Source organism: Colletotrichum scovillei (genome assembly GCF_011075155.1).
Source record: "Colletotrichum scovillei strain TJNH1 chromosome Unknown Contig00008, whole genome shotgun sequence".
Taxonomy (NCBI): Eukaryota; Fungi; Ascomycota; class Sordariomycetes; order Glomerellales; family Glomerellaceae; genus Colletotrichum; species Colletotrichum scovillei.
The window spans coordinates 2,067,066-2,092,320 of record NW_023336266.1 but is presented as its reverse complement, the minus strand read 5'-3'; the positions used below and the strand labels follow the sequence as shown (position 1 = coordinate 2,092,320).

At 53.2% G+C, this 25,255-nt stretch overlaps 11 protein-coding genes across 11 annotated transcripts; 6 read left to right on the top strand and 5 right to left on the bottom strand.

Annotated features, from left to right (window-relative positions):
* Nucleotides 1–414: 414 nt before the first annotated feature.
* HER10_EVM0009021 (tetrahydrofolate dehydrogenase/cyclohydrolase) lies at nt 415–1,937 on the bottom strand (the record flags this gene model as incomplete). Its single annotated transcript, XM_035478523.1, has 3 exons — nt 1,427–1,937; nt 564–1,296; nt 415–507 (listed from the first exon to the last, which is right to left on the bottom strand). The coding sequence occupies exons 1-3, from the start codon at nt 1,630–1,632 to the stop codon at nt 415–417; spliced, it is 1,032 nt and encodes a 343-aa protein (XP_035330876.1). The 5' UTR covers nt 1,633–1,937.
* Nucleotides 1,938–2,483: 546 nt separating this feature from the next.
* On the top strand, nt 2,484–7,801 carry HER10_EVM0009889 (uncharacterized protein). Its single transcript, XM_035479361.1, has 6 exons — nt 2,484–2,942; nt 3,005–3,130; nt 3,191–3,253; nt 3,312–3,901; nt 3,956–5,701; nt 5,756–7,801. The coding sequence occupies exons 1-6, from the start codon at nt 2,855–2,857 to the stop codon at nt 6,821–6,823; spliced, it is 3,681 nt and encodes a 1,226-aa protein (XP_035330916.1). The 5' UTR covers nt 2,484–2,854; the 3' UTR covers nt 6,824–7,801.
* HER10_EVM0000048 (microsomal signal peptidase 25 kDa subunit) lies at nt 5,909–8,335 on the bottom strand. The gene is made up of 3 exons (XM_035469845.1): nt 8,178–8,335; nt 7,812–8,095; nt 5,909–7,715 (listed from the first exon to the last, which is right to left on the bottom strand). Exons 1-3 carry the CDS (start codon nt 8,212–8,214, stop codon nt 7,389–7,391), a joined length of 648 nt encoding a protein of 215 aa, XP_035330333.1. The 5' UTR covers nt 8,215–8,335; the 3' UTR covers nt 5,909–7,388.
* Nucleotides 8,336–8,577: 242 nt separating this feature from the next.
* On the top strand, nt 8,578–9,538 carry HER10_EVM0012057 (uncharacterized protein; the record flags this gene model as incomplete). The annotated part of the gene is made up of 4 exons (XM_035481460.1): nt 8,578–8,624; nt 8,691–9,085; nt 9,139–9,300; nt 9,354–9,538. The coding sequence occupies 4 exons, from the start codon at nt 8,578–8,580 to the stop codon at nt 9,536–9,538; spliced, it is 789 nt and encodes a 262-aa protein (XP_035331037.1).
* Nucleotides 9,539–9,637: 99 nt separating this feature from the next.
* Nucleotides 9,638–10,419, bottom strand: HER10_EVM0011910 (RNA polymerase III subunit Rpc25; the record flags this gene model as incomplete). Its single annotated transcript, XM_035481322.1, has 4 exons — nt 9,638–9,872; nt 9,928–10,078; nt 10,149–10,344; nt 10,408–10,419. 4 exons carry the CDS (start codon nt 10,417–10,419, stop codon nt 9,638–9,640), a joined length of 594 nt encoding a protein of 197 aa, XP_035331031.1.
* A 400-nt stretch (nt 10,420–10,819) lies between these two features.
* On the top strand, nt 10,820–13,861 carry HER10_EVM0007435 (uncharacterized protein). The gene is made up of 2 exons (XM_035476990.1): nt 10,820–12,322; nt 12,372–13,861. The coding sequence occupies exons 1-2, from the start codon at nt 11,196–11,198 to the stop codon at nt 13,168–13,170; spliced, it is 1,926 nt and encodes a 641-aa protein (XP_035330785.1). The 5' UTR covers nt 10,820–11,195; the 3' UTR covers nt 13,171–13,861.
* A 237-nt stretch (nt 13,862–14,098) lies between these two features.
* On the bottom strand, nt 14,099–15,971 carry HER10_EVM0009946 (uncharacterized protein). Its single transcript, XM_035479417.1, has 2 exons — nt 15,636–15,971; nt 14,099–15,563 (listed from the first exon to the last, which is right to left on the bottom strand). The coding sequence occupies exons 1-2, from the start codon at nt 15,639–15,641 to the stop codon at nt 14,373–14,375; spliced, it is 1,197 nt and encodes a 398-aa protein (XP_035330919.1). The 5' UTR covers nt 15,642–15,971; the 3' UTR covers nt 14,099–14,372.
* Nucleotides 15,972–16,342: 371 nt separating this feature from the next.
* Nucleotides 16,343–17,168, top strand: HER10_EVM0002995 (60S acidic ribosomal protein P2). Its single transcript, XM_035472685.1, has 2 exons — nt 16,343–16,759; nt 16,822–17,168. The coding sequence occupies exons 1-2, from the start codon at nt 16,601–16,603 to the stop codon at nt 16,996–16,998; spliced, it is 336 nt and encodes a 111-aa protein (XP_035330520.1). The 5' UTR covers nt 16,343–16,600; the 3' UTR covers nt 16,999–17,168.
* A 531-nt stretch (nt 17,169–17,699) lies between these two features.
* Nucleotides 17,700–20,546, top strand: HER10_EVM0001671 (uncharacterized protein; the record flags this gene model as incomplete). Its single annotated transcript, XM_035471411.1, has 2 exons — nt 17,700–19,693; nt 19,743–20,546. Exons 1-2 carry the CDS (start codon nt 17,906–17,908, stop codon nt 20,544–20,546), a joined length of 2,592 nt encoding a protein of 863 aa, XP_035330446.1. The 5' UTR covers nt 17,700–17,905.
* A 309-nt stretch (nt 20,547–20,855) lies between these two features.
* Nucleotides 20,856–21,743, bottom strand: HER10_EVM0003854 (uncharacterized protein). Its single transcript, XM_035473517.1, has one exon. It carries the CDS (start codon nt 21,615–21,617, stop codon nt 20,988–20,990), a length of 630 nt encoding a protein of 209 aa, XP_035330571.1. The 5' UTR covers nt 21,618–21,743; the 3' UTR covers nt 20,856–20,987.
* A 169-nt stretch (nt 21,744–21,912) lies between these two features.
* HER10_EVM0003213 (putative ribosome biogenesis protein nsa-2) lies at nt 21,913–23,471 on the top strand. Its single transcript, XM_035472897.1, has 7 exons — nt 21,913–22,050; nt 22,115–22,120; nt 22,188–22,222; nt 22,289–22,744; nt 22,818–22,835; nt 22,892–23,111; nt 23,243–23,471. Exons 1-7 carry the CDS (start codon nt 22,042–22,044, stop codon nt 23,279–23,281), a joined length of 783 nt encoding a protein of 260 aa, XP_035330529.1. The 5' UTR covers nt 21,913–22,041; the 3' UTR covers nt 23,282–23,471.
* Nucleotides 23,472–25,255: the final 1,784 nt, after the last annotated feature.

Here is a 25,255-nt window from a genome sequence, read left to right as displayed (position 1 = left end):
AGGGCCTGGGCCCGGTCCCTTTCTATGTCTCAGACCCCGTCCAGCAATGCGTCTGATGACAGCCGCATTGTCGCGAACAGCATGAATATCCACAAGTTGGTGTCGTCATGTCTGACTTGACCATGTCATGCAAAGAAGACGCAAATCGACGACATGCCATGGCCCAACTCCCTCAATTGTGACACGGGTAAGCGCGCGTGCCTTTGTTTTTTTTCTATCTTGTAGTCTTAAAATGCCCGGATATATACCCAATAGTCTATGCTTTTTTCTGTATCTTTTCGCCAGCCCTCAATGCAAATTCCAGTGATCCTCCCGTATGGCTGACCACGTATAAACAACCCATAATGCTTTTAGTCGGCAGCCCATGTGCCTTTTGATATCCCATCTTGCCGGTGGGCAATGCGGCACGCTGATTTAGCCCTCAGTGAACGCCTCGCTTCTAGCCTGCGCAGTAGAGGCATCTTCATTGCCGTTGTCCTTGGTCGTGGGACGGTTGGCGATGAGGCGCTGGGAAAAGTCAGGCATATGCTTTCTGGTTCGCCGTGTTCATTTGGTTCACTTACCACCAAGTTTCTCAAAAGGCACGCAATAGTGACCTTGCCAACTGACGGGACGTAGATGGCCGCCTTCTCCTTGACGGTGGGAGCGTCAAAGTTGCGGTGGGAGGAGAAGTTGATGCAGACGGCACCCTCGCGAATGAGGTCGGTCGAGATCTTGTACTTCTCGCTGGGGACGCCGCCGATGATGACGTCGCTGAGGGGGAGGACCTGCTCCAGGCCCCAGCCCTCCTTGTTCTCGACCTGGTGGCGGATCTGCTTGATGCCCTTGCCGCGGGTGAAGAGCTGGACGCCGGTGATGTCGACCGAGTAGACGGTGGCGCCGTCGTTGGCGAGCAGGGCGGCCAGGGGTCGGCCGTTGACCTCGGACCTGTTGATGACGGTGATCGTCTTGCCAAAGAGGCGGTTGCCGTAGGCCAGGATGGGGTTGTAGATCTGGAGGTGCTCGAGGATCTTGACAACGGCGAGGGGCGTGCAGGGGAGGATAGACTTTCTCAGGTTCTGGGGCGGGTCCAGGAAGCGGACGTTGTGGTACATGTTGAAAATGTGCTGGTGGCAGAGGCCCTCGACGTCCTTTGCCAGGGAGACAGTCTCCTGGATGTACTTGTCCTGGAGCGGGTTGCCGGGGAAGATGGGGTAGTAGACGATGATGCCGTCGACCTTGTCGTCCTCGTTGGCCTCGGTGATCTTTTCCTCGAGCTGCTCCTTGTCGACACGGCGCAGGTCAAAGTCGAAGCCGCTGGAAAGGGGGGTGAACACCGTCTCGTCAGCTACCTTTTGCATCCAATTTTTGCTCATTTTTTTATACACGTCGTGTCATACAAAGACAACTTGTCTCTGCAGTGACAAAGGGTTTGTTTTTCGCCTACTTTTCGACGCAGGTCTTCTTAGACCACTCAGCATACTGCAATGCAGCCGGATCGTCGTTTGCCAGGAACGCCGCCAAGGTGGGCTTGGAGGCGCCGTTGCCCTGCACCTTGGCGAGGGTCTCGTGAACCTCAGCCAGGAGACGCTTGGCGATGGTGTCGGCCAGAATGACCTTGCAGGTCTTGGGCACAGCTTCGTTGGAGGCCATCTTTTATGAAAGAGAGGCAAACTCCAGTTTTGACACACACGGCTTTACAGCATTGTTAGTCGGGTCTCTCAGTCTCGGCTGATAAGAACCGTCACTCACATATGTGGTTGGAGTGAGTTGCCCGTCGGCTTCTATCCCCGAATTAGTACTTGGGAAAGCCCCACCACCTCCGACCCCGCGATGCCGCGTTGTAGAGCATATCGGGAGTGGAGGAGAGAAGACTAACTGGCAAAGACGACCAATGTATCGGCGCTTATAGGAGTGGCAGTCGATCAGGATTCGAGATCCGAGTTTTGACGCGTTACTGGGGCAGTGAAAGTGAAGAAAGGTTAATCAAGTGAAGCTGAATGGCTCCGAGTCTTTTGGAGGGGCACGCTCCGACTTCGACGTCCAAATTTTTTTTTCCCTCCGTTCGCTGGAACAGGACCCCGCGGCCCTTGCGCAGTCCCGTCTGTGTTACCCCTCCATACCCTCTTACCCAATTAGGACTAGCTCACTGCCGTTCTCTTTGGTCGCAATTCCGCTCCAGGCTGAAAGCATTGGCAGAGAGCAGAGAGCAGCGACTAAACAGCTCAAGAAAAATCCCAAGTCTAACACTTTTCCTCAAATCAAGCCATTTCATGACCAGAGACTACAAAGATCTTGATTTGGTGAACCAGCAAAGATAAGTCAATAATCAACGCTAAGCCGAAAAAGGTAAATCCACCGGAAATTGGTTCCTCCAGACCGCGATAAGGGCGATAAAAGCTATACCGCCTTCTCAATTGAGATATCCCCCACCAACGACCCAGCAAGCCTGAGTAATTATCTCACAACTCATCACCGGCTTTCGGTGGTATGAAGCCCAGTATCGGCAACTGACAAATACCCAACGGACTATTCGCCAAACCACCATTTCCCCCCAACCTAAAGCGATTACCACCTTCATGACATTGGACATCTAGACAAGTAATTTGCATGAGAGGAGCACGTCTTGCTTTCTTTCACTCTTTCGGGACGCATTTTGAGCAGGCGCGGGGTTAACTTTGGAAGCACATGAGAAGGCACGACGGAATATCTCAAGACTTCTTACTACAACACCTTTCCGATCGCATCTAGACAATACCGGCTTGGCATCTACCCATCTTCAGACTACACGGAGTGAAATTCGATACAGCAACATACATTGGGCAATCGGAACTACCATTAGACGCATTTGATTTCATCGCAACCCACGACTACCATGGCCGATTTTCGGAAACTTGCACTCGAGTTCGTGCTCAGCGACGATACTGAGAGACAAACAGCAATCACACAGGAGGCAGCTTCGGGTATGTAAATGGAGCCATTCCTGACGTTTCACCAACAATGCACATAGCTGACATGAACCCAGAGATCCAGTCAGCACCCAGACCTAGCAATCCAGTTGCAAGATGGGTAGAATCTATTCGACCCTGGATGCCAAGCGCAAATGAAGACCAGGATGACGGCGATGGTGATGTCATTGCACGGTCCAAAGGTACAGGAGTAAAGACCGTATTGGAATAAAGACGATTACTGACTATGACACCTTCTTTAGCTTTGAGTTTTCTAGCAGGGACTCTTGAGCATCTGGATCCCACATTCCTCAAAGCCGATCAAAGTAAGTAAGGCCGAAGGCCTGTGTACTCAAAGGCTCATTGCTAATACCGCATTCTCAGCCAACCTCCTGGTGGCTTTCTTTGGAAGCATGTTCAAGGTCGACCACAAGGCTGGCATTATGCCTGCTGCCAAGGCTCTTGATCGAACTGCTGGCATGAAGACTTTTCAGCCACAAAAGGGAAATGACATTATCCAGAGTGTGTGCAGCCTTGGTGATGATTTCAAGTCCCAGGTCGCAGAAACCCGTGCAACAGTATATGAACTTCTGGACCATCTTATCACCAACCCGGATGTAGCAAACGACTTGCAGTACCAACACGGCACGACCTCGGGCTTCATCACAGATCTTTTGCAACTCTGTCGCAATGAGCGAGACCCCAAGTGTCTGATGACTTGGTTCAAGATCCTGAAGGTCTTTCTTTCAGACTACTCCCCTGCACCGGAGGTTGTGGATGAGATTTTCAGTATCTTTTCAGCATACTTCCCCATATCGTTGAGGACGTCACAGCATCCTTCGGGAATCACGGCGGATGATCTAAAATTGGCCTTGAGGGCTTGCTTTTCGGCACATCATCGTGTCGCTGACAAGGCTATTCCATACCTCCTTAGCAGGCTAGACCAGCCGGATAGTGTTAGTGTCAACGTCAAGGTTTGTATTCTTCCTTGGACTATGTCAATTATACCTGTGCTGACGCTGCTGTAGGTTGACATCCTCAAGACCATGACCGCATGTCTGAGCGGCTATGAACATGTTCAGCAAGGAGTCACCCCCTTTACCAACAAGATTTGGGACAGTCTCAAGTATGAAGTCCGCAATGGGGAGATCGAGGACACCATCAACGCCACCTTGGAAGTCATCCGAACAGTCGCCAAAAGACTTACCGGCGACGAGCTCAGGGATTTTGCCCTGACTGTTCAGAGAGACTGCTTGGAGGACCTGTCAAACCCGATCTACACGGCAGCCTCAGGAAAGCTTTTGATCTCCATCCACAGCGCAAAGCCAGCTGCCTTTGCACTCATGATCTCCCCGTCTGTGACCCATATCAAGGAGAATCTCCGCCACACAAAGTCACCTGACCACACGAAGAATCTCCTGATACTGCTGAATTCTCTACTCGAGTTGCGGTTAGCCCTAATTGGAGGAGGCGTGGAGCTGAGTGTCGAGGACGCCGAGGCCTTCAAATCCACCGAGCCGCTACTTGCCCCCATCTACAAGCAGACGTACCTGCCTCTTTTCCAAAAAGCTCTACAAGATACTGCGCAACCCGAAGATATCACCATCGGTCAACAGGCAACCAAAGGCCTGGGGTTGATGGTATGTCAGAGAGCAGCTCAAACAGGACAGTCGAACCAGCCGATGCTCCCGGAAGAAACACTAAATGAAATTTGCGACAACCTAGCAACTCTTGCGCTTCAAGCCCCCGACGGACCGGCGAAGGACAAGAATCAACTCAAGTTATCCGACGAGGCTGCTATTGCTTTACAAAAGGCTGCGATGGCACACCCGCCGGCGCAACCCATGCTCATCGACACATGCTTCCGAGTCTGTGACGCGTACAGTGCTTCCCCTTCGGCCAACAACTTGGACAGCATGTACAATGTTCTCAATCACAATCTCGCCAGACTGGCCTACGTCTTTTGCTCCGAATCTCCTCGCTCTGAGAAGCTCAAACACTACACATACTTCATGCAAGCGCTTCTGGTCAACCTCTACAAGATGCAGGATGCCAAAGCTGACCCGAAAATTTGGTCGGTCATTGCTACTTACATTTTCTCGGCCATGATTCAGTTCAAGGAAGGAGCCAAAGAACTCATCAGCCCGCCCGTCAAGAACAACTTCAGCGACACGCGATTCGACGACAACTGGGTTAGCTACGTGGCAAACCATTTCCCTAATATGCCATGCCTGCCTGACGACCAGATCGTCTCGACGCCAGCGATGGACGAGGGCAAGGAAGTTGACAATCTTCAAGGCGATTTCGCCTTGATCAATCTGTACGTCACTCGACAGCTCTACAGACGGGCCACCAAGATCATCAGTTATGCCGACAATTCCGAGCTTTCACTTGCCTTGAGCGACGACTTTGGCAAGAAGGATCCGGAAGACAAGAATGAAGAGGATATCTACTTGCAACGCCTCTCGACTATTGCGACGTTCACTATCCAGCACATGAGCGAATACCAGCAGACTAACCTGCTTCTAAACGAAGAAGTCGTAACACTCTTCCGTGGAACCGACCAGTATCACCATCCCAATCCCAACGAGACCCACAGCTGGAACAACAGTGAGCTGCGAGTGGCCATGCTGAGGACCATGGGTCTTCCGCAGACTCCTTACAACATGAGAGATCCTCCCCAGTTTCCCATCAGTGGTTTCAGCCACGGCCGTACTGTCATCCTCTCCTTGGGCATTATCCAAGCTTTCCATCCAACTACAGTCGAGCGTTTGGTAAGATAAGCGTCGCATTAAGACCAGGGAAACTTTGCTAACACTCTGTTCTAGGTTGAAAGAGGAACCGCACACCAGATCTTGATTGCTGGCCTTCTAACCAGAGACCACTCAGACTCGCCAAAGTGCCGCCATGTCGTTAGGGCGATTCTGTCTGTCATCGCCAACAAATACAAGGTTGAGAACTTGAACGATATCGTCCAAATTATGGAATATCAAATGAATTTTGTTGTCAGCGAAGAGAGACTGTCTGGCCAGTTGGAGCAAATCACTGGCTACCTCGACCATGAAGAGAATGTGGTGGCGGGAAATACCCCCAACGACCTCAGAGCAGCGCTGGCAAAGCCTGTATACGCGATTGTAGTCGGCATTCTCCGACGCTACACTGGTAACGCTCTCAAGAACGTTCTCACGGCTATCACTCAAGGTCCTGGTAATAAGAAGATTGGCCACACGCTTGCTCGCAACATGGACTTAATCTTCGGTGACGTGGAATTCGCAAAGCCCGAGTTCTATGGTCAGCTTAAGAAGCTCTGGGTGCAGAGAGCTTACTACGAGTTGGTCAAGCCCATGCTGCCCAAGGCTTGGCCTGCTGGCTCGAACAGCAAGGATGATATGCTGGTAGCCGCCAACTACAGCATTGCAGTCTTGAGAGCAGTCAGGCACATCAGGTACGCACACTACGAGGACGACACGGAGGATCTCATCCGAATCATTCTCTGCGCGATCCGCAACCTGCCGGCTAGCGCAGATGTGGCAGCCGGTCTTCAGATCTTGGTGGCCGTCACAGAGAACTCGCCCAGACGCATGCAGCCATTCCTCAAGAGCGTCATCGATGCCTCCCTGTCGATCTTTAGAAAAGACACGAAGCAAGCCGGCGAAGACAACGCCTGGATGCCGGAAAACTACATGCCCTTCGACCGTTCCGGATTCCAGGAGGCGCAATGCCGGGCCCTGGTCGTCCGTCTCATCGGACAACTGCCGCCCAACTTTGAGCATCGCCATCTCCTTGACTCGGCGTCCCAGGCCAAGCGCTTGCTGGCTCAGGCCTCTGGTGACGAGTCGCGAATGGTCAGAGAGGCTGCTCTCAAGTCTCGTAAGGCTTGGGACGAGATCAACTGAAGTATGGTGAGTTTCCAGAGCTTGAAGTAGTTTCGAAAGAATGAGTTGAACACAAGGTGGTGGCTTTGCACTTTTGGCATGGGTCAGTCGAGTTTGAATTGGGTTTGGTCGAGGCAGGAAAGTGATGGTCTGTTGGTATAGGGGGGCGGCGACTCACATGTTGGAACAAGGAGTGAGAGACGAGGTATTTGGTGGACTTGCATGATGGTGAGGGTTGATGGCATGGCGAGGCGTTTGGAGGTCCAATGGATCATCAGTATTAGACGACCAGCATCCAGTTTAATGAGACAAGAATCACACAAGGCATTGCAATGATTTGACTAGAGACACTTTGGTTGCTGCGCATAGATGCTGTCCAGAGTATAAGCCGGTCGAGGAATGGAGCGAACAATGATGATTAACACCAAGGCATAGATGCGCAACTGTAGCACTCTGGAGCAATATACTAAGCAAAACCACAGACACCATGCTTTTGACGGTTCCAATTATCCGTAATTTACACAAAAAAGTTTATTGGCAAGCCCCATGCGAAAGCAAGTCCGAACCACCTCCGGTCCGGCCCTGTCTATGCCTTGCGTCTCTTGCTGCCACCCTTGGCCGCCTCCGCGCCGCTCCCCGTCGCCGTGCTCTCCGCGTACAGCGCGTCGAGGACGTCGGTTGAGTATCCCTGGGAGGCGGATGTGATACGCTTGGGGTCGAGCTTGCCGACGGCGGGGATGTTGGTGGCGAGGATCTCCTGGAAGGGGACCGCGACGAAGCGGCCTTGTGAGTCGAACCACTGGTTGAAGGGTTGTGAGAGGTTGATGACTTTCTTTTCGCCGTTCTTCGAGGTCAGGGTGATCTTCATGTTGTATGTCGGTACGTTCTTCTTTGTGGATGTCGCGATGTTGACCTGTTTCGCGGGCGTGTAAGTCAAGATTTGTCCATATCCTGGAAGCACATCCAGCTAGCTGCTGGGAGGGCACGAAAGAAAGCAAAGTGGCCTTACCTTCTCGCCTGAGGGTGATGTGCCCTCATACACGGTGCCTGCCTCCTTCAGCCAGATCCATAGCGTAAGAGCGCCGTTGAGGATGGAGTAGAGGACCACGGCGGCTGCCGTGTAGTACTTTGTGCTGTCGAAGCCGAGCTTATAATCCCAAAGAAAACATGCGCCCGCAATCAGGAATGCTGAGTAGCCGAGAGCGAGGCGGACATCGGTGAGCGCGTGGGACTGGGTGAATTTGAGAGAGTTTAGGTAGTTGGGGAGAGCATCGTCCGAGGTGTTCTTCAGGTCTGGGGGGAGGGAGCTTGTGTTAGTGTGATGCAATAGCTAGGCCTAGCGCAGGGCCATAGGAGGGTGAAGGGAAGTGCATACCGGCCAGATTATGGACCGTAATTTTTTCGGAAGACATTTTGTCTACTTCAGTTTTCGGGATTCTTCTTTCGAGTAGACTTGACAGCTATGCGTGAGGCGGGCGGGCGTGGAGTTGTGATAGTTTGGCTTGTAACCTCCAGCCTGGCTTTCGGAGCTAGGACAGCTTGGACCCTTGTGCGAAGTCCAGTCCGTGGGCAAAGGTGAAAGTGGAAGGTGGTCTTTCGGAGGCTCGGCGAAACAAGCGCCCGAGGAAGCTCCCACTCGAGTTGGACGCTCAACTCCACCAGATTACATTGATGCAGGCGGAGCTCTCAACCACCTGGCTGCATCGCAACGACGAGCGCCGTTACCGTCTCTACTACACCATTGCCCGGCTCTAATCGTCATATACAAGCCCACAATGGCCCAAGTTCCGGTACAGACGATCCATCGGGATCCCCAGCTCCTGTACGCAAATCCCGACTCGCTTATCCTCAGTTGCGACCGCGTATGCTAACCTGACAAACCCGACAGTTACTGGATCCTATTCCCGATCACGGTGGTCATGGTCTTGACCGGCATCCTGCGTCACTACGCCACGGTCCTGCTCGCCACCGCGCCCAAGAAGCTCGACAAGCCCGCACTCAAGGAGCAGCGCAGCCTGATGCACGGCGTCACGGTCCGCACCAACCACCACGTCCTGTCCAAGAAGTCCTTTGAGGCCCGCCGCGATGCGCTCGTCGCGGCGTACGAGTCCGGCGCGTACCTGAAGAACCCGGATCAGAAGGGCCAGCCGCCTGCGAATCCGCTGACAGACCCTGGCGCGATGGACGGAATGATGGGGATGATGAAGAATAACATGGCCATGATTATCCCCAACACGTTGATCATGAGCTGGATCAACGCCTTCTTCAGCGGATACGTCATTAGTATGTTTTACATGACCAACATCAGGACTTTGTGCGGCTGCTGACTTTCTTAGTGAAACTGCCCTTCCCTATTACCATCAAGTTCAAGAGCATGCTTCAGGCGGGTGTGGCGACGAAGGACATGGATCCCCGCTGGATGTCCAGTATCTCTTGGTACTTCCTCTGCATCTTTGGTCTGCAGTCTGTCTTCGTTTTCATCTTGGGAAGCGACAACGGTAAGCCTGAAACTATCTTAGCCTTACCCTTCCAGCATACTGACATCATTAAGCTGCCAGCCAGATGGCCCAGCAAATGGGGCAGATGGGAGGTGCCGCTGGTGCCCCTCAGATGTTTGGACCCGGTGTCGACCCTGACAAGCAGTTCAAGGGCGAGGCTGAGAACATTGCCGTTGTCGACCACTACTCTGTTTTGGACGATGTGGAGTCGAGACTGCTTGCGGGTATCAAGTCATAGAATTGTAGAACAATACACAAAATCCGCGCCCATCCGTACGCCTTGGGGCCCTTTCCGTATCTGAATGACGCTTGCGAGATCTCAGGAGCCATCTGAAGGCTATTCGCCGCCCTGTCCGTCCCACCAGAGGCATACGCCGAGACCCTCCATGGCCATGGTGCCCTTCACCTTGTACGGCGGCTTTGGCGGAGCAGCCTCTTCGCCCTGGCTTGGTCCTGCGGGCGTCTGGTCGTGCCACTCTTCATCGATGACCTGGAATCTGACCATTTCGTGATTATCGTAGAAGAGTCTGTCGTCCTCAATGTTCCAGATCCATAGCTGCTCTGAGTGGTTGCTAGAGTCGCGTTAGTGACGCATCAAGGTAGCAAGGCAGGTCTGGCTGCACGTACAACTCGGCACCCTCGGGAAGCTCATCAAAGGGGATGAAGATATCGTCAAAGAAGTCGGTTCTCAGGTTAATGCCGGCCGGCGTCGAACTTCTAATTCTTCCAATCATGACTTCGCCCTTGAAGGGTCTGAAGACGATGAGTCTGAATTCAACTGCCGCATTTGTTAAAGATGATTTAAAAAAAAGTTAAAAAGTTTGATGGGCTTGAGCTCGTAGAATTACCATTGACGTTGACGAGGCCGGTGCCATGGCCGATGAGGCCCTCAGAAGTCCACAAAAGATCGTAGAGGCAGATACAAAGTCCGATCTTCTGGATGACCTTGTTGGCGTACTTCGCATTGATGTTGTCCTCAATGGCGGCTTTGCTCTTCTTGCGGAAGTCTTCTGGTGCGATTTCGACCAGATCCGCAATCTTGGTCTTGATTGGGTCCTTTGTGTTAGTGACACACTCAGGTGAAATTTGTGAGTTTTCGAGTCTTACTAGGATGAACATGTTGAACGCTTTGTCTTCGAGGTGGCGGATTGAAGACCAGAAAAGTCCCGGGTAAAGATACTATTGATCCGGCAGCATCATCCGTCCCCTCAACGCCTCTGGAGGGTCGTGTTCGGGTCTTTCGAGTGGTGGTTCAGTGTATTGTGCCGGCGCTCAGTGAGATCGCAAAATCGGCAAAATCGCGGGGCGCTGTGGTCTTGGGAAGTAGATTGACTCTTACCGCCCTCTGCGTTGAGTTTAGCCTTAGCGGTTGCAGGGTGCATGTGTATCCCTGTGGCCCACCACGCTTTAGTGGCTCGAGGTCTGTCCAGGCGGCGCGCCTCTGTCGCAAGCCGCTGGAACTGTTATTGCGGGACCCGAAATGACTGCAGGGCGACTCCGAAAGCTCAAGTCCTAGGGGCTCCACGCACTCGCCTCACCTTCGCGTCAGGTCAGGGAAACTGCGTCCAGCCGTCTCTTCCATCCTCGAGCCTTTCGCTTCCCTTCCTTCATCACCTCAATCGTTACAGGTCGGCCGCCTTTCTTCTTTTCTCCAACTGGCGCTCTCTGCATAGAACACGCTACTTTCGAAAGGGCAATACTGTTTTTTGCTACGTCGATCGAATTTTGAACCATCCCTGCTACTCTTCCAAACAAAGCACAAATCGTCAAGGTCGTTGCAATCGAACACTGCGTATTCTGCACTTTTTCACGGTTCCTTTCTTCCAGAACCCCGAACGCTCTTTGACAACTCGACTGCGAAGATAGGAAGAACGCGTCGTCGTCCTCGAGCCAACATGTCGGGCTACAACTACGGTCCCCCACCACCTCCGCCTCCGGCTGCCCAGGCTAGCCATCCTGGATATGGGCACCACGGCGGCGCTTACCAACAGCATTCACGAGGCGGAGGTGCTCATGCTGCCCGTGGCGGGCGCGCTGGTTATCCATCAAATGGTCGCCCAGATTATCCCCCGGCCCATCAGCCTCAGTACGAATATCCCCGCCAGCAGCCATACCCTCAACATAGCCCAGGATATCCCGCCCAGCAGCAACAACCTGCTGGCAGCAACTACCCTCCTCAGCAGCAGTGGCATCAAGACCACGCACATGGCGCCGCCCAGCATGGCGCTCACGCTCCTACGCCTCTGTCGACGTCCAACTACCATCCAAACTACGCTCCCCAGGTCTACGCTCATCCTCAACACCCACAACATCCTCAGCCGCCATCTCACCAGCCAGCCTACGGTCCACAGCAGCCGCAACAACCACAGCAGCAACCCTACGGCCAACCGTATCCCGCTCCTGCACCATATACCGCTGGCCAGCCGTGGGCTGGACACGACCCCCATGCTCAAGGTCCCTACGGCGCTGGTCGCGGCCGTGGCGGTTACGGAAACGATCGAGGCGGGTCCCGAGGTCCTAACATGGCCACGCCTGCTCCAGTAGCCTACGGTGGTGAAGGAGTTCACCATCAAGCGAATGGTGGATATGGTCAGCCGTATGCCGATCCACGCGCGCAATCCGTCCAATACCAAGCTCCACCTCAATATCCGTACCATGCCCCTCCTCCGGCACCTCACGCAGCGATTCCTCCACAGGAGCCGTACTACAAACATGATGGACAGGCCGGTCGAGGTCGTGGTGGTCATCGTGGTGGCAACCCACGTGGTCGTGGCTCGTTTCACGGCAACGACAGGGGTCGTCATCGTCAACAGGGCAATAACAGTCACAATCACAACCATAACAACCGACAAGACGGTGGATTCCACCATAAGCATGATAAGCACGACAATGCTGCCTCGGGTAAGAAGAAGAAGCGTAAGACTAACACCCTTGGTCTTACACCTGGCCAAGACTCGGAGTCGGAAGACGATGAGATGGAAGAGGAGACGCTTCGCAAGTTGATAGGAGCAGATGCACTACAGTAAGTCGGATGGCCATGTCAGATTTTGCTCTATCTAACCGTCTCGTAGGGTGACTGATGTCGCTTCATACATTGCCGAGCGGAAGAAGCGCTTCCCTACGGCTGCGCGTGTCAAGGCTAAGAAGTCTGCCGAGACCACGCAAGGAAGTGGCAATAAGATCCATTCTAGTCTGGAGAAGGAGGAGAATCTCGCCAGCAAGCTCAGGAGACAACTGGAAAAGGTTGAATCGTCTATCAAGCGCAAGCGTGAACAGCAAGACGAGGGCGATGAGATGAGAGACAGCCCCTCCATTGACATCAAGTCTGAAGACGATGAGCCAGAAGTCGCGTCAAGTCGTGTTCAGCCGGCCCCTCCACCCCCTCCTGCAAAAAAAGCAGACATCTCAAAGCATTGCAAGTACTACTCTACGGGAGGTACTTGCGGCAAGAAGGGCAAGTGCCGCTTCGTACATGATCCTGCTGTTAGGGAGGCAGCCATGAAGGAGAGAGAGATGAACAATGGCCACCTCACCATCCAGCAGCGCTTGATCTTGAACGACAAGGACCAAGAGGACCTTACTGTTCTTCAATCAATTCAATATCTGCGGGAGAAAGGCTTGATGAAGCCTGAAGATCAGCCTAATGGTACCAACGGGCACAATGGGTCACAGACCTCCCAATCTCAGTCCCGCCAGCACCCCAGCAGTCTCCCTGCGGCACCTGCTTCTCTCCCAGCGCCGCCTATGAAGCACCACGGGCTTCCTCCCCACAAACCGCCTCCTTCTGCAGGCGGATCTACGGTTCGATACAAAGGCTGGAACTTGAGTGGATATGGGAACTCAGGTCTCAAGTCGGAAGATCTCCCATAGATGGCTACCATCAACGGCCAAAGCCGGAGGTTTACCAAAACACTCCAACTCTGCACCGCTTCTACTTGAAGTGTGCTTCGGTTCTTTCCTGAGCAGTCTGCCTGAGTATGGCGACCTCGAATCATGCAACAGGTCTCTCGCTATGGCGGAGAAGTCGTCCTGATGCAGCGATTCAAACTAGCAGCGATGTTTATGTTTTATATCTGATCGAATTTTAAGCCACATCAAAGAAGTTGGGCGTGGAAAGAGCATGATTAGGAGGATCACATCACCAATTTTATGCCAGCCCCCGTTTCCTTGATTTTCACCACACTCGGACGACTCCGGCTTTGACATCTCGGTTTCTTTGGTTGCGTCGGTTACCTTCCAGGGCTTCATCTGCAAAGTTGCGATCCCAGATCGCGTGTAAGATCGTTTTATGAATCCAAAGGGGACGAGACTGGAGACACGACGGCATGGCGCAGCTTCTACTTACCAGTCTTACGAGTTTAGAACCGTCGGAGTTTCCGGCTTTAGGAAAGGGGCTGAGTAGCTCCACGCAATGGCTTTGAGTTATTCGCTTCGTAACTTTTCAGAGGAGTTTAGGACTGGCTGCAGCCCGGTTCGTTTGTACCTGATACCTCAAGGAGGGCTTCGCATCGGGCTTATAGAACGGAAAACTGCCATGGGTTCACATTTCGGTGTCTTGGTGCAATTGAATTTTAGTCAATAAAGAATAAATCTTACGTCTTGGAAAACTCGATTGGTGGTGATTCAATGAAAGTTTTACGTGATTATGACTTGAAAGGTCTTGTCTATGGACCTGCCAAGTCTCGCATCTCGTGGGTTACAGAAAAGGACTCGGATGCCATGTTGAGGTAAACGTTTTCGGGTTTGGCCAGTCAACAACTACGGACGTAATAACATTAAGCTAGTACTCGATGGTGGCCGAGGTATCATTGAGCCGTGGCACGTATCTACCTGTTCCCTATGTGATGATTTATGAAAAGAGGCCAAAAGAGACCGGCCGTGGAGTGTAGTAATATCCCATAATGATGATAGTGACAAAACAAACTTGAAGTTCAAAATGAACGCCTTCGCTAATGTGATGCTGAGCCGCGCCTGTACCGGTGCAAATACCTCAGAAGTGCCAGATCCAAACCCCCTGTTGGTAAAAGATAATGGGAGAAATGGAGGTTGGAGATGATGGAGGAAAAGAAAACCTAGCGTCGTCGCTGCTCCTCGTAGAATCTGCGCTTGCGCTCCTCCTTTTCGGCCTTGAGACGCTTCTCGAGCCGCTCCTGTTCAATATCCTCGCGACGGGCCGCGCGCTCAGCCGCCGCTTCCTCGTCCCACACGTCATCCATGCCGGCCTCCATGTCTGAAGACCCATCAGAGTCGTAGTGGTACCGGGGGCCACGGTCGTCTTCCTCGTCTTCGTCGTACTCGATAAAGTCGTCGAATTCCTCCTCCTCTTCCTCGTCGTAACGTGAACGTTTCGCGGAGCCGCCGTACCGCGGGGCGGGTCGGGAGTTGAGGAGGGCGCCTCCTGGTGCCGGCTTCTTCTTTGCCGAGGTAGCTCCGGGTTTCGGGCGGGCGGTGCCCGTGTATCCTGTGGTGGCGACGGCGGCTTTCTTGAGCTTCTTCTGCTGCTCTTCCTCGGCGGCAGCCGCGCGTGCCTTTACGCCAGCCCTAGGGTCTCTCGCTCTGTCGGCGGTTCCGTTCCGGCTGGCACTTGACCCGATTGCACTGACCCCATTACGTGAAGGCGGAGCCGAAGACGGCCTTGAGGTACCCTGAAATTTCGACGCCGGCCTCGCTGCGCCCTTGGGGTCCTTCTTGTAATCCTTCTTCATCTCCTCTCGCTCTTTCTTGGTAAATACCTTTTCCACCGGCTTGTGCTGAATCTTGCCGACTTGGCCCAGTTTGGTCTGAGCCTGTTGAGCCCGCGCCATGATCTCGGCGAAAGATCCCTTCTTTGGCGGTGCACCTTTCGGTGCCGCGGCAGGAGCTGACGGAGAAGGTCGACTAGGCAGTGTCGATGTCACTCTGGATGTGCCCGAGCCATTCACCGGCCTGGCACCGGAAGAGCTGGATTTTGTTGACGTCGTGCCATTTCCGACAGGCCTAGGCGCAGACGTGGATCGATCGGATGGTCGTCCGGCGCTGCCTCGATAGCCAGTGGTTGTTGTCGAAGACTTCTCCGCAGGCCGTGCGGGTCTTTGAGCATCTGCAGATCTGGGGGGTGCAGACGAGCTGGCACCGTTTGTACTTGTTCGCGGAAGCTTGTTCGAGACGGTGCTGCGGAGGTCGTCGTCGGCTTTCCTTTTCGGGGGCGGAAGGGCTGGCCTCGATGGAGCTGGTGATGTGCTTTGTGACTTATCGCCACTTATTTGGGCGAGGAGATCTCCAATCTGTGAACCACCCGTCGTCAGCCCTGTCCCAGTAGTCGCTAAAACGTGTCGTCGCATCTCCAGAGCACTTACAGGCATGGTGACGGACTGCTAAAGCCAAATATCGTCAAGCAAGTGTCTATGTTGCTTGCAGCGGCCGTCAGGATGCATCAGGCGGACGCTTGAGTCATCAGTGTGGAAAGTACGAGAACTCAAGTTTCTGCGCTTCAGCGCCCCCCTCTCAAAAGACTGAACACGCGGGCGTGTCCGTCGGGTCTGGGAGACGAGAAATAGTAGAGAAAAAATGAGGAAAATTCGCGAAAAATGAGAAGGCGGTCGCGAAGCGCACAGCACAAACACCCGACGGTCGTTAAAATCGAAAGTTGGGTGTAGAGGACAAAAGGAAGTGGCGTTGGAGTCGGCAAGTTTATATATGTTGGCCTGGGGGTGGAATCACTGGTACCGTCCTTCCAGTACCGTCCACCTAGGTTCCTTGGACTGTGGTCCAATCCGTTAGCCTATCCGGAAGCTGGAGTGGCTCCGATTCCGGTGGAGTGAGATCCACTGGGCCCTTGGCGCTTTGACGCTGGGCTCTCGGTCGATTTCTGGTGGTAGAATTCAGAAGGCTGTCAGTGGTCCACGGGCCGAGCAGATGTAGGGGTGTCTTGAATGTGGCTGGTGAAGCTGAAGGCAGGATAGGTGTGGCTTGTGCGGTTTTTAGTCGGCTATCCCAGCCACCGACCGCCCTCCCCGCCCTAAGGTAGGGTCCCGCACCCTCTGGCTCACAAAACGAAAAAAAAGTTCCATTTCCGACAACCATCCGAATCTCAACAACCACGCGAAAATCTCCCAAGACTCGAAGATTCAGTCTCCGCCCAACTTCGCGGTTAAATTGATTGACCTCTCGTGTTCTTTACGACAAACAGTGAGTTTCCCCCCTTCTTCTCTACGCAAGATCTCCATCTCGTCACCAATCGTCCTTCATATTTTCGACGTCGGCGCAAAAAATCAACGATCTCTCTTTTCTAACAATCGTTCGTCGCAGAAAATCATTCAAGATGAAGCACCTCGCCGCTTTCCTCCTCCTCGGCCTCGGTGGCAACACCTCCCCCTCTGCCAAGGATGTCAAGGCCGTCCTTGAGTCCGTCGGTATTGAGGCTGATGACGAGCGCCTGAACAAGCTCATCTCCGAGCTCGAGGGCAAGGACATCAACGAGGTTCGTTACGACTTTGGTATTGCGACAGACGCAAAGGACGTAGATGCTAACAAGGTACACAGCTCATCGCTGAGGGCTCCAGCAAGCTTGCCTCCGTTCCCTCTGGTGGCGCTGGTGGTGCCGCCGCTGCTTCCGGCGGTGCTGCTGCCGGTGGTGCCGCTGAGGACGCCCCCAAGGAGGAGAAGGAGGAGGAGAAGGAGGAGTCCGACGAGGACATGGGATTCGGTCTCTTCGACTAAATACCCCTCTCACGCCCTCGCCTCATCGAAGAATATACGCAGCAATCGGCCGACGTTTTCACAAGTCATTGACATGGGGAAATCTCTCTTGGGTTGGGCTTCGGCACACGTTTGTGTAGGAACACCTGCTAGGTTCGGTCAAATAAAAAGCTCGCTGGTTCTTTGAACAATATTGCCCGAAATGATTTACTATGTGGTCCCCCTGGTTGACTAACATGTGGACGTCCACTCGAGTTTTGGATGTTTGCGCTTTCTTCATAATGTCACGGATCTCGAATTCTGCTTCATGTGGGGCAGTATGTTCGCGACATGATGCACGTTAGTCGGGCGCAACCCATTTTTTGAAACTTAGGACCGAAAGTTGTGACTGGTCTCGCTCGGTATATCTTAAGCGAGAAGATACCTTGCATAGGGATTGCATCAACTTAAAGATGAAAGGTAAGGTAGGCTGCAGGCATTAGACACCGATTGCAGCCTCAGGCAAGACTTTAGTGCTTAGTCCTAACTTCCAAGCTCCAATTCCATGTGCCCAACGAAGAATGTGCCGCCTTACGCTTTGCTGTTCAGCCCATCGTTGCTCCGACAACAATATCCCCCGGTCTTGATTTCTCATTGGCCCACCCCTGCTAGCCCCAAATACTGGGAACGTCCTCAATTGACAAGGAATCGACACATCCCTCCGACATACAAGATGCTAGTGACGCGCCGCATAAACTAATTTCTCCTCCATTTGCAATCTTTCGGATCATGGGCACATTTGACACGTAAAATAGTGTTCAATCGCCAAAATCAATCGCTTTCTTTCTGGCGGAAGGTGTTTGGCAGTCGAGACGTGGAGATTCGCGCCACTAATTCCCAGCCCCCCGTTGCGCAAAATTGGAACAACAAACTATCCCACCAGCTCGAAATGTCGACAGCCTCTCCCACGCCGCTGGGCACCGCCGGAACCGGCCTGTCACGAAAACCGTCCGTACGACAAGGCCTCAGAAGGCTGCCCTCTCGCCCACATCTCAATCGAAGCGAATCCAACCCTGTTCATGCGACCGCCGCTGTACCCGCGCTCTCAAAAAAGGCAGACTCGCAGCAGTACGCCATGCACGATAGCTCCGATGACGAGATACCCGTGCCTATGAAGCTCAGTGCCCTCACCAAGGCGCTTCTCAACGATGGAAGCGGGCCCGAACCGCAACGAGCAGCTTCCCCGCCTAGAACACGTCGCCGCGTCAGTAACCTTGCCGCGTCTACGAGCTCTGCAACGGAGGAGAGAAGGTCCCTCCGATCGGGAAGTGCCCAAGCGTACGACACAAGGTCAACAAAACCCACGTCGCCGCTACAGAGCAGAGAGAATAGCCCTGTGCGGAAAAGAGTTGTGAGACTCAGTAATACGCCCAAAAGCCTCGGCCAGATGCGTCCCGCCAAGAGGAGGTCTACCTCGCTGTCCCGATCAACGAACCAACGTCCCCAATCTAGAAGTCGGCCAGAGAGCCGAAACCAATCCTCAGATGAGAAGAATGAACCACCCCAAGATGTCAACACACCAGCCCAAGGTATTCGCGTTGTCCGGATTGCTGCTGGCTCGTCCGGCAATAGAAGTCGCCTCACCAACTCATCCAGTCATTCTAGGCGTTCAGGTTCCCACATGGAACAGGACCACCCGGAGGAGCCATTCACAGTAGCACGCCACGCCGCCGGTATTAATCCCGGCAGTGTGTCCCGACAAGCCTCCAATGCTGGAAGAACCACCAAGGCTGAGGACAATCTCGCACTGCAGGGCTCAATGCGCGTCAAGCGAGTAGGCAAGATTCCCGGAAGCTTCTTGAGCGGCCCCGCTCGACGTGGACGCAGAAGGCAGAGTGAGGAAGAGGCGGAGGCTAATGGCGATGGCGATGGCGAGGGTCTGATCTCGAGCCAATATCACGATGGACACGGCGCAGACATGGAGAATGAGATGGCATCATCCTTCTATGGCAACGGCAGACAAATGTCATCAGGCAGTCCAGTCGCATTGAGCGATCCTTCCAGAGCAACGCATCGCAGGCCTGCGTCGTATGCTGAACCACCGGCCCCTTCTTCTGCTCGCCATTCTCCCCAGGAAAGAGACGAGCCAGAAGAGATTCATTACAAGTTGCCTGCGCCGCGCCCTCAAGTTCCCTCCTCTCACGATCAGGAGAATGAACCGGTGTCTATAGTACGAAGTACGAGGCCTACCGCCATCAAGCCTGCCGAAATGGTCATGGAAAAAGTAGTCAGGCGCTCTATCAACCCCGAGGCTGCTCAACAGAGACCCGCGGCATCCCCTGAGCGCAAGCCTCTGGCCTCCCTGGCCAACAACACTCCGCGCCGAGCCGCTCCCCCGCCTCCGCCTAAGATGTCTGTTCTTGATGCTGCCACCACATCCGCAGGCGCAGCGACAACTACTCAAGGCAAGCAAAGGCGAAATATCCTTCGTGTCAACGGAAAGTCCTACACAAGACTCGACTGTCTGGGCCGAGGCGGTAGCGCTAAGGTCTACCGTGTTACTGCCGAAAACGGGGCAATGTTTGCATTGAAAAGAGTATCGCTGGAGAACGCGGACGAGTTGACCGTCCGGGGCTACAAGGGCGAAATCGACCTACTTGGCAAGCTGAGAGGCAATGAACGAGTCATCAACCTTTTCGACTATGAGATGAACAGTGAAAAGAAAATGCTCACTCTAGTAAGACACCCTCTGTTAGATCATGATGGCATTGCTAACCCGTACTCAGCTTATGGAAATGGGCGAATTGGATCTCCATACCCTTCTCAGGAGCCGCCAAAATCCCGAATCGCCTAAATTTGATTCGGTCTTGGTCCGCTTCTACTGGAAAGAAATGCTGGAGTGCCTGCAATCAGTACACCAGTCCGAAATTGTGCACTCCGATCTTAAACCAGCCAATTTCGTTCTTGTCAAGGGTCGCTTGAAACTCATCGATTTCGGTATTGCCAATGCAATTCGAACAGATGAGACTGTTAACGTTCACCGCGAAACGCAAGTGGGCACACCGAATTACATGTCGCCCGAGTCGCTCCTAGACTCCAACGCGCCTCGAGGCGGTCGAGTTCCTGGGCGACCCAAGCTGATGAAAGTCGGAAAGCCAAGCGATGTCTGGTCTCTCGGGTGCATTCTGTACCAACTGGTCTACGGAATGCCTCCCTTTGGCCATATCAGCAATCAAATGGCAAAGTGCCAAGCCATCATCAACTGGGACCACGACATCGAGTTCCCGTCCAGGGCCATGGGTGGAGTTCCAGTACCTCCTTCTCTGTTGCGAACCTTGAGGCGGTGTCTCAACCGCGATGTCGACATGCGACCTTCATGTGAAGAACTCCTTCACGAGACCGATCCTTTCCTATACCCCAATGAGATGAGCGAAAAGGCACTTCCCATTGACGAAGAGCTGCTTGGTAGAATCATCCAGAGCGTTGTCTCGAGGTGTCGAGAACGCATGCCGACAGATGCGGAGGCCATGTCTGTGTGGCCGTCGGCTTACTGGACCAGTGTCAAAAAAGCAACGAATCCGAGCAGGTGATGAAAGCGTATGAGCATTGTTGTTGGATCAGGCGTCATGGAGACATTACTTGGGTTTAATGATCATTGGAATATCCATAGCTCGGAGTTTCTTGGGCTGTTTGTTTTACTTCTTGTTCAACTGCTTCGTGCAGTCGTTTTCTTCCCCACCACTGTTTTCAATATTGATTCCCTAGGCTTCGGCCTTCCCCCATGATTGGGCACGTTTTTTCTAGAGACGCAGACATAGACAATGCGTCTTATCAATTGTACTACAGCCTTTTGGCTTCAACATTTTCAGCGACCATCAAAAGTCCCTAATCCTACATGACGTGAATGTATTTATTTGTCTATTGGTACAGCCCCAGTGGGGAACAATACAAGGACATTGAATCATACGACCCATGGCCTACTATTCCTGATTCATACTCGAACAAGCTTGCACATCCCCTAGCCCTGCCTCTTAAGCCTCAATTTCCTCAGGCGCATTGATCTTCAGCTCGCTAATCGTCAGCATCGTGTAGCGGTGCTTGCTCTTGACCGTCTTCACTTTTCGCTGCCTCCTCTTCGTCTTCTCCTTCATTCTCATCGGCTCGCTCTCCGTGCCCGTTACGACGGCACGGCACTCGTATACCCGCTCGTCGATGAAGGGTGAGCCCTTGAGGGTGTAATCTCTGCTACCGATGACCGAGGCGCGGTTGAGGCGGAGGACGTCGCCGGGCACGACGCCGGGCATCTTGAAGGGTAGGCGGACGCTGTCGCCGGGCTGGACGAGGTACGGGCGTCCGTGGATGTGGAAGGTGATGTAGTGGTTGGGCTGGGCCGCTAGGAAGGGCAGCGCCGCCTGCACGGATTCGGAGATCGGGGTCGTTGTGGACGGCGTCGACGTCTGGGCGGCGCCGGCGGCGGCCTGTTGTGCTATTGAGGAGGTTTGCGCGGCGACGGGAGGCGCATCTTGTGCGGTTGCGGCGGGCTCGATGATGGGTGCCGTGGAGTTGAAGCGGCGGGCGTGGGTCGGGAGGAGGAAGGTCGGCGGGAGGCGCGTGATGGGTGTCCTGAGCTCCAAGACGGAGCGCAGCAATGTGCGACTCATCTTTTGATGAATGGAGGTTTGGAATGATTTGTTGTCGTTGGACAGAGAGACAGTCGGACCTCGTTTGTCGGTCCAATTGCTGGTCTCTCACGTTCGTCGACTTTAGCTTTCTGCGCGACTGGGAGCCGGCCAACACGAAGCTTCAAAAAAGTTCGGATAGACCTGGAGTGCAGTTCCTCTGGCTGCTCGGAAAATATGTTGCTCCGCTGATGCAAGCAGGGATGCTGGCGGCTGGACCTCGAATTTTTGGGGTCGGACCCCACATCGCTATCGATATGGGATTTTTTTTTGGCTACCCGCCACTTCGACGGACGACGACCCTGAGGAGCTTCGCCGACATCATCAATACGGACGACCAGACTCCGTCCAGATCAGCAACCCCATCTTGTAAAGTCGAAGTCGCTACGGGCGTAAATCACTCAAGATGCCTCAGGTGAGTGGCTTTCCCGCGCGCGACCCTCTATTCTCATACAATGTACTGACAAATTCGCAAACAGAACGAGGTACGATATGCCCTCCGAAGGGCCTCTCCGTCTCCCAATCTCGGCTAGGCTAACAAAGAAATTGTAGTATATGGAGAGATGGCGCAAGCTTCATGGTCGGAGGTTAGAATCTTGAAAACGAATAGGAATGTTGACGAGTGAAGGGCTGACGTTCGACTTTTTCCGCAGACTCGATCACGAGGAGAAGGCCCGCAAGAAGGAGGCTCGTGAGGGCCACAAGGCGTCCAAGGATGCGCAGAACCTGCGCGGTCTCCGCGCCAAGCTTCACGCGAAGAAGCGCCACAACGAGAAGATCCAGATGCGCAAGCAGATTAAGGCCCACGAGGAGCGCAACGTCAAGACCAACGACGAGAAGGAGCCCTCCGAGCCCATGCCCGCCTACCTGCTCGACCGAAACAACCCGAGCAACGCCAAGGCCATTTCTTCCCAGATCAAGAATAAGCGTGCCGAAAAGGCCGCCCGTTTCCAGGTTCCCTTGCCCAAGGTCAAGGGTATCTCTGAGGAGGAGATGTTCAAGGTCATCTCGACCGGAAAGAAGACGCACCAAAAGTCCTGGAAGCGTATGATTACGAAGCCAACTTTTGTCGGACCTAACTTCACCCGGAGAGATCCCAAGCACGAACGGTATCTATTCCTACGCGTTTGGCGCCAATTTGGCAGTTTGAGGATCCTTGCTAACGAGATGCTCCAATATCAGATTCATCCGTCCTATGGGGTACGTGACCGGAAGCGCTCCGTCTTCTCCTCCGTTTTACTGACAATGATTTCTAGTCTGCGTTACAAGCACGCGCACGTGTGCCATCCGGAACTCAACGTCACCGTAAAACTGCCAATTTTGGGAGTCAAGAAGAACCCTCAGAACCCTCTTTACACGAACCTGGGTGTCCTCACGAAAGGAACTGTGCTGGAAGTAAACGTTTCTGACATGGGCCTTACGACAGCGAGCGGCAAAGTGGTTTGGGGGAGATACGCCCAGGTGACAAATTCACCGGTAAGTGAAATTCCATCGAAAAGCGCGGCTATTTTGCTGTTTTGAATGCTTCGTTTGGCTGCTTCGACGAGCGGGTCGTGGCACAGTGTCAGCTTTGTAAGACGAGAAGCTAACCGCACGGTGTTTTTCAGGAGAACGATGGCTGCGTGAACGCAGTCCTGCTCGTTTAAATGGAAACGGGAAAAAAAGTCAAGGCTATCGCGCAAGTAGTGTCACATAATGGCATCGGGACACAGCAGGGACGCCGTGCCTCTATCGAAACGTGGAGCGGAAAAGTCTAGGAGGTAGTGGTACTTGGGGCAGTCAAGTCCCAGCTGGCGTTAAGGCGTTCTGTCACCTCGTGTAAGGGGGGAATGGGTGGATGCCCGTGAGTGACAATTTGAAAAAAAATTCCAATCTAGGTAGATGAAACAAGATTCCCATTTGTACACTGGTCAAGGATAACTTGGGTGACGACGGTGACTGCAAGGTATACGCTGCTTGCATTGAGAGCCCTTTTCGACCCCGCTCCTTCATTGCCTACCCACGGCCAGCCAGCTTAATGTCTGGGTCTTGCTCTCTCCAGCTCAAGTTGGATTCGCCCTCCAAGAATTGCACCGAATCAGACGCGCTTTCCTCCCACTGATCAAATCTTGCATTCGATAGAGCCGGAATATCGAAGTTCTTCTATACACGCTCTCGTCTGTGAAGGCCCACAGTCGAGGAAACGGGTAGTGAAGGGGTGTTGTCCTCCAGAGCGCACATGAAATATGACGACGGTGGAGATATCAAACTTCACTCATTGACAGAGCCAAATCACCTACGACTATGTGAGAAGCGGGTTCCGGGGTTGAACGCCATCGCAAAACACCCACCCAGCCAAGTCCAGTTCGCCCATCACATTTGTAAGCCCGGGGCACCTTCAGTCTCCTCATTCACTCTTTTTTTACCCCAGATGTCTAGGGAAAGCACCATATAAGAAAAGCAAAACAGAGACAAAAATGAGCTGCCTGTGGCATTATGTAGGGCCACCAAATTCGATCTCGCGATCGCTTGCCGAAACCAGGCATTCAACCATCCACCACTAGGCCATATACATTTCAAGCGCTGCTCATGCCTTCCTCTTACCTTTCGTTGCCTTTAAAGGGTTCACTTGCTTCACTAGGGGAATGAGCCTAGGTGACGCCTTTTCAGTCCTGCGAGTATTCATCAGGCAGGCATCCAATGGGCCCTTTCGAGTGTGGATGTTAGTTGCACGTAATAACTCACTAAATGAATGGCAGTGATTGCTGTGGCATTTCCGTGAGCTTGAAATTACTTCACGGTTTATCTCATGCGGTGTAAACGATATTTGCGAGATTCGAGCGCCTAGTTGCTTGTGTGGATGGAAGCTCCCACGAAAAGGGGAATGCCGCCCTCGCACTTTGGTGCGGTTCAGGGCTCGGCAGCGGTATTCCACCTCTCCACCTCGTTATTTTCCAAATTCAAGCAAATTATTGTCACCAAATACTACTCGTCAAGGTTGACACACGAAATGGCTGGACGCCTTATACGATGGCACCGTCACAAGTCGGGCATCAAGTCCGTTTGCGAAAGATACAAATACAACACCCACGAAAACAGGAAAGAGATATCGATAATGTGACGGCTTGCAAGTACTGAACCACAAGTTTGTGACGCTCTATACAAAACGGTCGTTCAGAAATGAGCTGAGTGCTGAACGTATCTATATAGATGTACAGGTGTCAGGACCGCAACGTTTTCAAATCATGAGAGGATTCGGATCTTTCGAGTGTTGTTTTCACACACCCATTCTTATCCCGCAACAATGTATCTGTTAATATTTCTATCGATTTAGACTGATAGAGCAGCCTTTTACGGATGATTTGCTCTCTTAATTAGGCCAGTAGCATCATAAATAAGGGGTCTTGCTCCAGGAGGCGAGACCAATCTGTGGAGGAACACGCCCATTACAAGATGCACAATGATGAGATACTTTGAGATAATTTCCATGCTCCATCTGCAGATAATGCGCAACGCCTTATAGCGGGAGGTCCGTACTCTACTCATTCTGTGCTGGGTCCCCGCCTTTGGTAGAAGGCCCTGAGGAGCCTTGCGGCACATTGTTAGTCTCTGGTAAAGGGAGTGGTTTCCCAGCATGTCCC